The 12,686-nt window shown below is 39.9% G+C and overlaps 1 protein-coding gene across 3 annotated transcripts; it reads left to right on the forward strand.

Moving 5' to 3' along the window:
* The first annotated feature begins 347 nt into the window (after positions 1-347).
* LOC105005880 (basic salivary proline-rich protein 3) lies at positions 348-6,568 on the forward strand. 3 transcript variants are annotated; one of them, XM_010864104.4, is made up of 18 exons: positions 348-387; positions 954-1,010; positions 1,146-1,220; positions 1,364-1,447; positions 1,591-1,743; positions 1,880-1,960; positions 2,129-2,386; positions 2,711-2,806; positions 2,905-2,934; positions 4,261-4,281; positions 4,403-4,429; positions 4,520-4,546; positions 4,818-4,844; positions 5,450-5,479; positions 5,588-5,623; positions 5,746-5,763; positions 5,858-5,911; positions 6,045-6,568. In XM_010864104.4, exons 1-17 carry the CDS (start codon positions 370-372, stop codon positions 5,894-5,896), a joined length of 1,077 nt encoding a protein of 358 aa, XP_010862406.2. In that variant the 5' UTR covers positions 348-369; the 3' UTR covers positions 5,897-5,911; positions 6,045-6,568. The 3 variants fall into 3 exon arrangements, with proteins under 3 accessions (XP_010862406.2, XP_010862405.2, XP_010862407.2); XM_010864103.3 differs by having other exon boundaries at positions 355-387; positions 1,140-1,220; XM_010864105.3 differs by lacking the exon at positions 5,588-5,623 and having other exon boundaries at positions 355-387; positions 1,140-1,220; positions 5,748-5,763.
* The last annotated feature ends 6,118 nt before the right edge of the window (positions 6,569-12,686 follow it).

Genomic DNA, 12,686 nt, shown 5'->3' on the forward strand with positions numbered 1-12,686 from the left:
ATCCCCACATTGCCAAAAGTAATGTCCTACTTTTGCCTTTATGAATATATAGTTTTACCCCAAGAAAGATAATAATACCAGATCATGTAAGTAAATTACTTAACAATATCATATATATATATAAATACTCATCGTTATGAACTTTAGTGAACTGCTTTTAGAGAATAACATGGCCGTCATAGGGCTCTTTCTGATTGCAAAAGGACACACAAGTTTATTAACACATCACAACTGCAATAACGATTGAGCAATAATTGCACTATTGCGTACATGAAAGCATGAGTCAGGGGTTGACATCCCAAACTGAATCTAGATTGCATAACATTTATGTTCTGATATAAGAGTCCAGGTAGAATTTCAGAGCACAACATGACTGCGGAGGTGAAGGTAAGTGCCAGGAAAACACATTGGGGCCAAATTTGCAAACATTTGCGTAGGTTTATACACATGTATTATATCCAGTTTCTATAACTATTTTAATTAGCTGACAGATGTTAGCAGATGCGTTACTGTATATGCCCAAGTGATCCTTAGAATCATGGATAATCGTGCCAAATAGGCAATGTTCCATAATTTGGGGTTGTATTCAATATTATTTTATTCATTAAATAATTCATTATTTTGTTAGTTCCTTGCATGTGAAAAAAACCTGTGAAAAACATGCAGATAGCAATTTCAGACCACAGTCATAAACCTTGGGTCCAAACAAAATTATTTATGTATGGTCCAGAAGGGTTTAGACTGGACGTGCAATACTTTCTTTTTAATGTAAAACAGTTTTTAGTATTAAAATACATTTTCAGTGTTACATCTTTGTGGTTTCTGTAACAATATCCCTGTTTAACTGTGTTTGTTTTTTAGTGGTAAGCAATATCACTGTTATACAACTTTGTTTTCTATGTTAAATAAATGATCAGGCTCAAAATATATTATTGTCTTACAATCTTATTTAGGAAGTAATGGAGTACCTCTGTATTGTGGCTTTACTTTTCTCTGCTGCGGTTGCACAGGTGAGTATAATTTGTAGATCAAGAAAGAATGAAAATGATCATGAAAATACAAATCAGTAAAAGGCATAAAATTACCAGCGTTGGTGTTTGTTCATGACAGTTTCATAAACTGTGATTTATCTTCCCAAGCTGCAGCCACCCAGACAATGGCAAATGGGTAATGATCAATTCAACCCATTTGGCGGACCACCAAACAGACCGCCTATGGGAGTAAGAGAAAATAATTTTGACCTACACAACATTTACATTTATTCAATGAGAAAATAAGAAAAATCCATTGTAGGATACATTGAGATAACCCATGTTTTCTTACTTTTTGGAAAGCTCTAATAAATGTATTTCACTTTGTGAAGCCCAACAGTAGAGATCCCTTCACGCAGGGTGGTCCACCCCCTCCACCTCCATTTGGCGGACCACCAAACAGACTGCCTATGGGAGTAAGAGAAAGAAAATTTGACCTACACAACATTTACATTTATTCAATGAGAAAATAAGAAAAATTCATTGTAGGATACATTGAGATAACCCATGTTTTCTTACTTTTTGGAAAGCTCTAATAAATGTATTTCACTTTGTGAAGCCCAACAGTAGAGATCCCTTCACGCAGGGTGGTCCACCCCCTCCACCTCCATTTGGAGGACCACCCTTCATGCAGGGTGGTCCACCCCCTCCGCCGATGGGTGGACCTATGTGGTCAGGACCAAACATGGGTGGCAATGGCAACACAGGATGGGTAAGATGACCTTCTAATTTTATTGATATACTGTATGCATCTTTTTCTAAGACATTAATTAATATTACCAACTTCTAATTAACTTTATCAATGGGTATTGATGATATAGTACTTTTTACTTCTTTTATTCTTACAGCCCAACCAGGGACAAATGCCTCCTTGGTTTCCAAACAGACCCTCAAGAGGACCAGGCAATGGGAACAATTGGGGATCAATGGGACGGTTATTTCCATTTTATACAACTTTCAATGATTATCTTAATAAATGAATTGTAGAATGAAGGCAAAGTTCATACAATCTGCTGTGTATGCAATCCTGGATAGCACAATGCTTACCAGTTTGTTTAATTTAGACTTACATTGAAGGTTTTTGTCTAACATCACAGGTACCTGATTTTGGGTTCTTTCCCAATGGACCTGGACAGTACCCTGGCCAGGGGCCCCGTCCCGGGCCAATGGGCAGCCACGGGCCACCTCAAGGGCCAAGGAGCAGCCAAGGGCCCCCTCAAGAGCCAAAGAGCAGCCAGGGGCCCCCTCAAGAGCCAAAAAGCAGCCAGGGGCCCCCTCCCGGGCCAAGGACCAGGCGGAGTAGACCTGAAGGACCCCCACGTGGAAGACCTAACATGGGAAACCCTAAAACATGGGTAAGAACATGGTTTTGTAATCTTGCACATAATAATACAATACAAATATTGTATTGGTCGCATGCTAAGTAATCAACATATTCCTGATTTGTTGCCAGTAATGACAATAAACAGCTGAAGCATTTGGGGAAGGCTAGCAGACAACATAAGTCATTATTTTTAAAGTAGTTGCAAGTAGACGAAAGGTTAGACCATATGACCAGTAAAAAGGTTGCTGAATCTGTCATTCCGTCCTTGATTATGCCCACTTCTCCAATTTGAAGTTAAAGTGAAAGATAGGTGGGTTATTTGTGTAATTGATGACAAAAATAATATAATCCTCAGCCTGAAAGGAATCCCCTTCGCCCATCATCAGGTGGTGGAGCGACATCTTTTGATGACAAACTCTTTTTAGGAAAACCATTGCAACCAGAGATGGTGGTAAGTTGTAGATTAATACTCTTTAAGTAATCACCAGGCATAAATCTACTGTAACCATCAGCAATACTCACTGTAATACTTAACGTATAATGTTTCAGGGCAACAGAGAATTCATCCCCATCTTCCAGGTACAGCTACTTCTTCTACTTTGGCCGCTAGAAATGAATGTATATCATGAATATTCTTATTAGAGAAATACATAATGACATATGTATTATTCAATTGGGCAATAACCCAAAGTATGGTCCTAATCCCTGAGTAAACAAGGTGAAAACCCCTGTTGTTCTGTTCCAGAGGAAAACGCTTAAACCTTGCACCTTAATCTCGTTCCCAGACAGGTCTGGTGGGCCCTTGCTTTAGATGGGGCCTGCGTATTCTAAAAGACAACTATCAGAAATCAGTGGCACAATAGCTATTCACTCAATCAGCAAATTCAAACAACCAATCCCCAAACAATGAAAGAAACACAGCAATTTTTTTTATGAAAGCTTGTCTCCTATCCTAATTCATGGATTTCACCTCTGTAACTTTGTTGGCTAATGACTTTAAACAAGGGCTAATTACTGTTTAATCTAAATTACACTAGGGTTGGAAATACCCCGACAATGCTGAAATGGTTAAATATTAAGTAGAAAACAACATTGCCTTCATCATAATGTCATCAATATGATTGAGACAGATTTAGGGAGGGTTACCTAAATCATACCCCTCTATGCAGCCTGTAGGTTACAGCAGTTTATTCAAAATGTGTATTGACTTAATCATACTTATAAGCAAAAAAACATAGCTAGGTAAAACAACCAAAAGGCAGTGATTTGGCTATTCACAGTGATGACTTAGCCCAGTTTCTGACCTATTTTTGCTATAGTTTTCTCCTGAAGTCAAGTAACCATATTACCATTTTCGCAGACTTGTTTAGGAACATCATTATAGTAATGCCCTAGTTTAATTGTTTCTGTACAACATCTTGCCAACAAAGATATAGAGTTTACACATGTTATTGGGATAGATTCCTGGATAATGAGATCTACCAGATTTTTAAGGGGAAGGTCTTTCTTCTTGGTTAGGCCATTAGCTTGCTATCACTGATTTGTAACTTGCTAATTAAGTAGCTGGAAAGTAAGGCATATTTATTTCTCTCTCAAATGTCACTGGGAAAGTTTTAGCTAATTATCACTGCCAATTCCTGCCAGAGTCCTGCCTCCATTAGGAATCCTGCCTCGCGGTATTGGTATTTGTGAAAGTTAAATGATTACTAAATTGTTACTTAGTAAATTGGATGGTGTTCCAGGCTCATCTGCGCTGTAAACAAAAGCTTGCGGACAAAGTTACTTGATCCCAGGTCAAATGATTGAACTGCTAAAATAGCAGTAAACTAATAAATCATAAATTGTATTCATGAATTTGTGATGAATGAGAGATTATATATGTTTTCATCTTGTTATTTTTGACAGGCTGACAATGTGACCATCAAGGTAATATTTTGTATTTTATTTTTAAGCAAATGGTTTTCCATTCATCACTTTTACTAAAAAGGAGTGTTGCAAAAATGTTTCCAATAACTATTTAAAGAAAGTGCTTCTTTGTCATTCCCAGAATGTCAGTGGTCTGTCCCTGAAGGAGGTTTGTGTACAAATATAGTGTTACAGTCTAATACACTTTATGTAGAGTATTTTATTGTTGTTCATTTTGCTAAAATATTTTCCCTTCTAGGGTGAGAACATTTTTCTGCTGCCCATGGTAATTCATTTACAAAAAACATAATTTACTAGTAAACATTATGTATAATACATCTCGTCAAATAAAACTACTAACTCTGAATTACATCTCCTCATGTAAAAGACATCTAGCTACTAAGTGTAAAACATATACTCATATAAACTATAGCTACCAATTGATGTAAACGACGTCTAAGTGTGAAATACATCCAATCATAAAAGACATCTAGCTAAGTCAACGACGTCAAAGTGTTTCAAACATCTACTCATAACTTTCTTTAACTTTCAAACAGGGAGGAAGAGGACCACCCCGACCAATGGTAGGGACTAGTACATTCTCACCATTTCAGGCTTCTGTGGATGTGGAGATCACAAGTGTTTCTTCCTTAGTCCTCTGTCTATTCTGGAAACAGAACTAGTTTTGTAATGTTAGATCAATGTCTGCAAGATCACAATGATAACAGTATTATACATTACTGAACTGAATATAATAGTATAGTGTAAGGAAAAAGCACCACTGTATTTTCTCTCATTTTGACAAAACTTAACAGGCCGGCAAATTATACAGGTTTGCTAGTATGTTAAATCAACATGCTCTAAAATGTGTATACTGTAAATTTTTTAAATTAAAATGAAGGCTGGTGTTAATTTCTGTTATGTAGAATGCTTTTATTGCTTGTAGACAATAATTCAGCTTGATCTAACTGAAGCAAATTAGCATTATATAACAGAGGCATATTATCTATGGCCCTGTTCAGATTTCAGATTTCAGGTTACAGATCTTAACATAGACTGCATTCACAGACACATACAGAAATTGGGATTATGTTTATTTTTTTTTGACTGTTGTGATGTATTCAATATAGAGAATTTTTTTAATAAATTCATATAAAAATGTAATAGTCAAATCTATTATCAATTTCAGCCCTACCTGAAGGTCACCTACAATCCCTCGGTAATTTATAGTTAACAGTCTTTATAGTTAACAAAATTACTTTTCCATTATTTTTAAAGAATATATGCTTAACATAACTAATTTAAATGTTGTCTGTCTTGCCTCTAGGCAAAAAACTCACTTGAATATGGGTTAACTAAATTTGTAAGTAATAGCTGTTTATTAAACATGCTTATCTTTGACTTTTTAACAACATTTCCTTTTGAAAATACAAATTTTAATGTCTTGTTCAATTTATGTTTCATTTCTTCAACCTTTACACAAAGAGCCCAGCATTCAAGAAGGTAAATTGGCTTACTAAGAAATGATATACCTATCTTCCTAAAATAAAGTGAAATTCTTCTTAATTGAACCATGATGTGATTGATCTCTGTACAGGCTGAGGTGACTAAGCCCTGGGAAGAGAAAGGTCAATAATATTGTGGATGAAAGGTGAGACAAATTTGTTAAAAGCATTGGAACATGTATTTGCAATATATTGTCTATTTCTCTGTCAGATGTCTGGTTATTTCTGACTATAGCTGCTGTGTAAAAAAAAGAAAATCTGTCCTTTGATGATTTGCAGGGAGAAGCCCAAGGCAAAAATCTGGAATGGAAGCTTTGATTTGCTTGAGATTGATATACAGTAATTAACAGCATATTTACAAATCATTTGTGGTAATAATTAAAGATCTGAATTAGTAATGCAGTAAATATGTAACAGGTGTTGGTGAAGGTACCTTTATATTGTTTCACACTTTCTAAAACAACAGTTATATAATTTTCTATAAACTGTCATTTTTGCCGTAGATGCTGATTGACTGATACTACTGTCAAGTTTAAAATCGCAATAAGACTGCTTCTTTGTTTGTGGTATGCACCTAAAATTTTGTATCCAGGCACCATTCATTGTGTCATGCCTAAGAACAGACCTTAGCCATGCTATATTGAAAAACACACCACTACTCACATGTTATTGCATATACTTCAATAAAACTGCCAGCATGCACACTTAGGACTCATGTTTTTGGGTGCATACAAAATCTCTTATAATCTATTTGATCCATAGAATTCAGGCACCATGATGAAAATAAATATCTTCTTGTGATATCGCTGTCTATTTCTATAATGCTTTTATTTTAAATTATTTTATAAATCGATCCCATTATCCCAAAACAAGTTTTACTCTGATGCAAAAGCGCTTTATGTTTCTTCATCCCTAGGTAAAATTTTAAAGCACAAATAACAATAAGATCAATAGAATAAACCAAAAAGTTTATGTTGCAGTTACAAAACAGTTGTACTTGTGTTGTAATTCATGAGATTAAGTATAACACACTAATACTTGCATTGTACTCCATAGTCTCATGCCATTTTAATACTTGGACTGGAATATTGTACAACTTTTTCCCTTCAAGAAGAATACAAGGCATGGTCTAAAGCTTAATGTTTGAGCTATTGAGTTTAAAGGGTCCAAATATCAAGCAAAATGTATTATGGTGTAAATAGACACCTAGAAAAGTTCGGCCTCCCTGTCCCCTGAATCTTGTTACTTTTATTACAGCATATGTGCCTCCCGCTCCTCTTTCTATTCTGGTTAGAGCCAGTTTGCACCGTTCTGTGAAGGGAGTACAACACATTGAATGAGATCTTCAGTTTCTTGGCAATTTCTTGCATGGATAGCCTTCATTTCTCAGAACAAGAATAGACTGATGTCTTTCAGAAGAAAAAATGTTCTGTCCACTTTGAGCCTGTAATTGAACCCACAAACAAAAATGCTGAAGATACTGAACTAGGCCAGTTTTATTGCTTTTATTGCTTCTTGCACAACAGCATTCAGTGGTACTAACATTAGTGCAAAAAGGGGTTTTCTAATGATAAATTAGCATTTTAAAATGTTAATTGTTTATTGAAAATCAGTTGTTTCCAGCTACAATAGTCACTGACAACATTAACAATGTCTACATTGTATTCTGATTTTAATGGATAAAAAGTTTGCTTTTCTTTCAACAAGGATATTTCTAAGTGACCCCAAACTTTTGAATGGTATGGTACCTTAACAAATTTCTTTAGCGATGCTAGCTGCTTTTACACATCAAATGTGCAACTTATATACATACCTTGCTAGTTAGCAACCAATTTCTTCAGCGCAGCTAACAGTCCCTGCTCAAAGCACATTCTGACACTCGATAACTTGTCATATACAGTTAAGCCCAAAAGTATCCATACCCATGCCAAAGTTTGAGTAATTGTGAATTTTTATTTGACCAATAGGTTTCTTCTGGCGGGAAATGACATAAACAAGTGACAAAACACATGCTGGGGACCCAAGCATGTGTTTTAGGAAGATATTAGGAAGTGGATGACAGAGAATTTCTTGCTCTTAAACTCAAATTAAACAGAAATGCTCCTTTTAGGACCCAAAAAACCAAGAGCGTTGTTAGCAGATCTCACTGTGAACCTCGACGGCTGCATGGTTGTATCCCAAAAAACTGTAAAAAACCTTGGCGTTACCCTTGACCCTGACCTCTCATTTGAAGAACATATAAAATATGTCTGAAGAGTTGCTTATTTTCATCTTCAAAACATCGCAAAAATTAGAAACGTTCTATCAAAACCTGATGCAGAAAAATTAATCCATGCTTTCGTTACTTCTAGATTAGATTACTGCAATGCTCTTCTCTCTGGTTATCCAGACAAATTAATAAATAAACTTCAATTAGTGCTGCACACGGCTGCTAGAATCCTAACTAGAACAAAAAAATTTGAACACATTACTCCTGTACTAGCGTCCTTACATTGGCTGCCTGTTAGGGTTAGGGCTGATTTTAAGGTTTTACTCTTAACCTATAAATCAATACATGGACTTGCTCCTACTTACCTTGCTGAAATGATCCAGCCATACATACCTACACGTAACCTTAGATCGCAAGATGCAGGCCTTTTAGTTGTACCTAAAATTTCTAAACAAACAGTTGGCGGCAGGGCCTTTTCTCATAGAGCTCCACTCCTGTGGAATGATCTGCCAATTAAGGTTAGAAATGCAAATTCAGTGCAAACTTTCAAGTGTCTACTAAAAACTCATCTCTACAGCACGGTTTATAATTAGGTGTAGCCTGGCCCGGGGGCGTGAAGGTGACCAGTTGGCTTGATACTGTCCACCCTTGCTGTCTTGTCAGGTGGGCTCTCGTCGCCACTGGGATGCCCTCCCTCCAATGCCTTTCGGGGGAAGAGTCACTGGCTTGTTGTTGAGTCTCTGTTGCGCACTTGTGCAATTGGGCTGTACGCCGCTAAAAAATACTCGGCCCTCATTCAGGGGGGATGCGGTTGGTGGGTGTCCCTTTGGTTGATGCCTGGCAATGTGGTTGGATTGATTTCCTGCCTGTTGGGCCCTGTCCGGGGCCTCCCCCGGGTAGGGCCACAGTGTCACCGGACCCTCCCGTCTCAGTTCCAAGGTGTTACGCTGCTATATTATTGTGCTGGGGGATATAAGGGATGTACTACTAACTTTTCTCAGTTTCCTCCAGTTTAAAATTTTAGAAGGAGATGAGGTCCTGGTCCACAACTGCGGATTACCTGGTTTGGGTGGCACGTTGCTGTCCCTGTCCTTGTCCACCTGGTCATACTTCTGACCTAGTCTAAAATCAAATAGACTCTGGATTTAGCCCAGAGAAATGTATTTATTATTCCAATTGGACTCTTAATATCTCACCCGTCACAGCCAGAAGAGGACTGGTCACCCCTCTGAGCCTGGGTCCTCTCTAGATTTCTTCCTAAAATTCAACCTTCTTAGGGAGTTTTTCCTAGCCACTGAAATTCAACACTACTGTTGTTTGCTCCTTGGGGTTTAAGGCCGGGTGTCTCTGTAAAGCACTTTACAGACTGCAGCCCGGGTGGTTGTGGAGGCAAAAACTCGGGCCTGGGAGGAGTTCGGTGAGGCCATGGAGAAGGACTATCGCCTGGCCTCGAAGAGATTCTGGCAAACCATCCGGTGCCTCAGGAGAGGGAAACAGTGCCCTACCAACGCTGTTTACAGTAGAGGTGGGCAGCTGTTGACCTCAACTGGGGATGTCGTCGGGCGGTGGAAGGAGTACTTTGAGGATCACGTCTTCCATTGAGGAAGCAGAGGATGAGGGCTCAGAGGTGGACTCGTCCATCACCCGGGCTGAAGTCACCGAGGTGGTTAAGAAACTCCTCGGTGGCAAGGCACCGGGGGTGGATGAGATCCGCCCTGAGTACCTCAAGTCTCTGGATGTTGTGGCTGACACGCCTGTGCAACATCGCGTGGCAGTCGGGGACAGTGCCTCTGGGATGGCAGACTGGGTTGGTGGTCCCTCTTTTTAAGAAGGGGGACTGGAGGGTGTGTTCCAACTACAGGGGGATCACACTTCTCAGCCTCCCCGGGAAAGTCTATGCCATGGTACTGGAGAGGAGAATACGGCCGATAGTAGAACCTCGGATTCAGAAGGAACAATGTGGTTTTCATCCGGGCCGTGGAACACTGGACCAGCTCTATACCCTCTACGGGGTGCTGGAGGGTTCATGGGAGTTTGCCCAACCAGTCCACATGTGTTTTGTGGATTTGGAGAAGGCATTTGACTGTGTCCCTCGCGGCATCCTGTGGAGGGTGCTTCGGGAATATGGGTTCCTGGGTCCTTTTCTAATGGCTGTCAGGTCCCTGTATGACCGAAGCAGGAGCTTGCTCTGCATTGCTGGCAGTAAGTCCCAATGTACAGTTGGACCAAATTACATTGCACTAGGATTACATTGAATACGCATCTATTTCCAGTAGTAAAATTATATATTTTGAAGAAAAAATAAACGGCTAAACAAAGATTCACAGCAAAAGTTTGGAAAGGTTTCAGTCGAAGTTGAGTGGGGGAAGGGTTGCAACTCCATAAAGTCACTTGTGGGTCATTGCTTGACTAGTTTCAAAGGTGTGAGAGAATTCAGATGGGATGTACAACCCTTGTACTTCTTTCACTCATGTAGTAATTTCTCTGTGCAACAATAATAACTGTACATGATGTAATGAATGATTGTAAAACTTCTGAAATGTTATAATGTAAAATTATTTTCTAAATCTATATGTCAGTTTACATCATGATCCAGAGCACCAGAGAGCTGCAGGAGATCCACCCATCACCCCCACCACACGCCCTCCTCCACATAGCACCTCTTTCGCTTCCCCAATCACCCTTCTGCAACCTGAGACCCCCTTGGCTCGTCCAAGAACATCCAGGTCTTCTGCTGGACCCTGCACTTCTGGGTCTCCTGCTCGACCCAGCACATCCTAGTATTCTGTCTGACCCAGCACAACCCATTCTTCTCCTCAACACAGCACATCCCAGTCTTCTCCTCAACCCAGCACATCCCGGTCTTCTCCTCAACCCAGCACATCCCGGTCTTCTCCTCAACCCTGCACATTCTGGTCTTCTCCTCAACCCAGCACATCCCGGTCCTCCGCCCAACTCAGCACATCCCGGTCTTCTCTGCCCAACCCAGCTCCCCCTCAACTTCTCCTCAACACAGCACAAGAGAATGGTCTGACACACATTTTCTGGGGTCACGTCGTTGGGGAAGGAGGCCCTCTACTTCCCGTTCCATGGAAGGATGTGGTCAGTCAAGATCACGTTCACCAGCCAGACGTCCAACACCACTTGCCCAGCCCGTACAAAGTTGGAAGACTGAAAAGGATCCGGATGTGGCTGCTATTCCTTTGAGGTTTCATCCAAGAAGGGACCCTGGGGTGCAGTTAGACACTACGGTACAGCACACACCCCTAAACCTTTTCCAGCATTTTTTTAGCAATGACGTTTTGAGGACATCTGCTGGCAGAAAGAAGCATTGCCAGAGGGAGAAAATACAAATGGACCCCTATAAATGTAACAGAGCTACTCAAATTCCTGGGAATTGTTCTCTACATGGGTATACTGAAGCTTCCGGCTGTGGCCGATTACTGGAGGGTAAAAAGCATTTTTTCTATGAAATTCTCAGGGACAATAATGACACGGGACAGATACCGTATAATCTCCTGGAACATTCCCATGAGTAACCCAACAGAAAATGCCATAAAAGACAGAAAAAGCCAAACCAAGCCAGAGGCCTATGACACACTGTTCCGCTTGAGGCTGCTTATGGACAACATAAAAGCTGCTTGTAAATCAGCCGATCATCCTCGAATGAACTTATCCATCAATGAGAGGATGGTTGCTACCAAGCCCAGAACTGGAATGACCCAGTATATGAAGGCCAAACCCACCAAGTGGGGCTTCAAGCTGTTTGTGTTGGCTGATTCCAGCAATGGCTATACCTGTGAGTTTACTCTATACACAGGTAAGAGCAGGTTTGCCTCTGGCTCTGGCCTCTCTTTTGACTCTGTAGTTGAATTGATATTCAGGCATCTGCTCTCCTTACGATTTGGAGCTTGTGGTACCGTGAGGAAAGGAGGGAGGCCCCTAAAATAAAAATCAATGCACTCAACAGACAATCTCCAAGAGGCCCTGTGAGATGGATAAGAGAGGACAACCTCTTATTCACCAGGTGGATGGACATTCGGGAGGTGGCAGTGTGTAACAACATTCATGTTGATTGTGAAGGGGACACAGTGAAAAGGAAAGTGAAGAAGAGGGATGGGTCCTGGGAGACAGTGAATGTACCAGTCCCCAAAACTATTGTTGAATTTAACAATATAACATCTGACCAGCTGATACAGTACTACACTGTGCACCACAAGACCAGGAGATGGTACAGGACCCTATTCTTCCACTTCTTGGATATTGCTGTGACAAATGCTTACATAATGTACAAGGACCTCCAGAGAACATTCCAACCAACAGCGTCATCACCCACAAGGCCTTTGTGGAGCAGTTGGAGCAATTGGAAAGGAACTGCTTTCAGATGTGGCACACCTAGAGACTTCCATTGGAAATAAAGGCACCTCTAAAATAGAGGCAATCATAACAAAGCCACTATCAAAGTTGAAAAGAAAGGAGTGAGTGCCATCTAGTGGTGGCTTTTTGTAAATAGTTTTCAACAGCACTGATACAGGGACCCAATATTTACATTTTGGTTGATATTTTACACTTGCCAGAAAAAAATTCAAAATATGTCTTTTTTTTTTTCACACAATGAACAACTTGTAGTTGTTCTGTACCCCTGGGGGCATTCAAATATTTTGTAAAACAACCCACCTATTGGATTATACTTTGTCTTCTCAATAAAAAAC

Source organism: Esox lucius, chromosome 25 (genome assembly GCF_011004845.1).
Source record: "Esox lucius isolate fEsoLuc1 chromosome 25, fEsoLuc1.pri, whole genome shotgun sequence".
NCBI lineage: Eukaryota > Metazoa > Chordata > Actinopteri > Esociformes > Esocidae > Esox > Esox lucius.

What these genes read in the sequence shown, in the direction of transcription:
- LOC105005880 (XM_010864103.3), top strand. An exon ending in CTGACAATGTGACCATCAAG is followed by an intron (nt 4,282 to 4,402) that starts GTAATATTTTGT and finishes TGTCATTCCCAG; the next exon opens with AATGTCAGTGGTCTGTCCCT. An exon ending in GTGGTCTGTCCCTGAAGGAG is followed by an intron (nt 4,430 to 4,519) that starts GTTTGTGTACAA and finishes TTTCCCTTCTAG; the next exon opens with GGTGAGAACATTTTTCTGCT.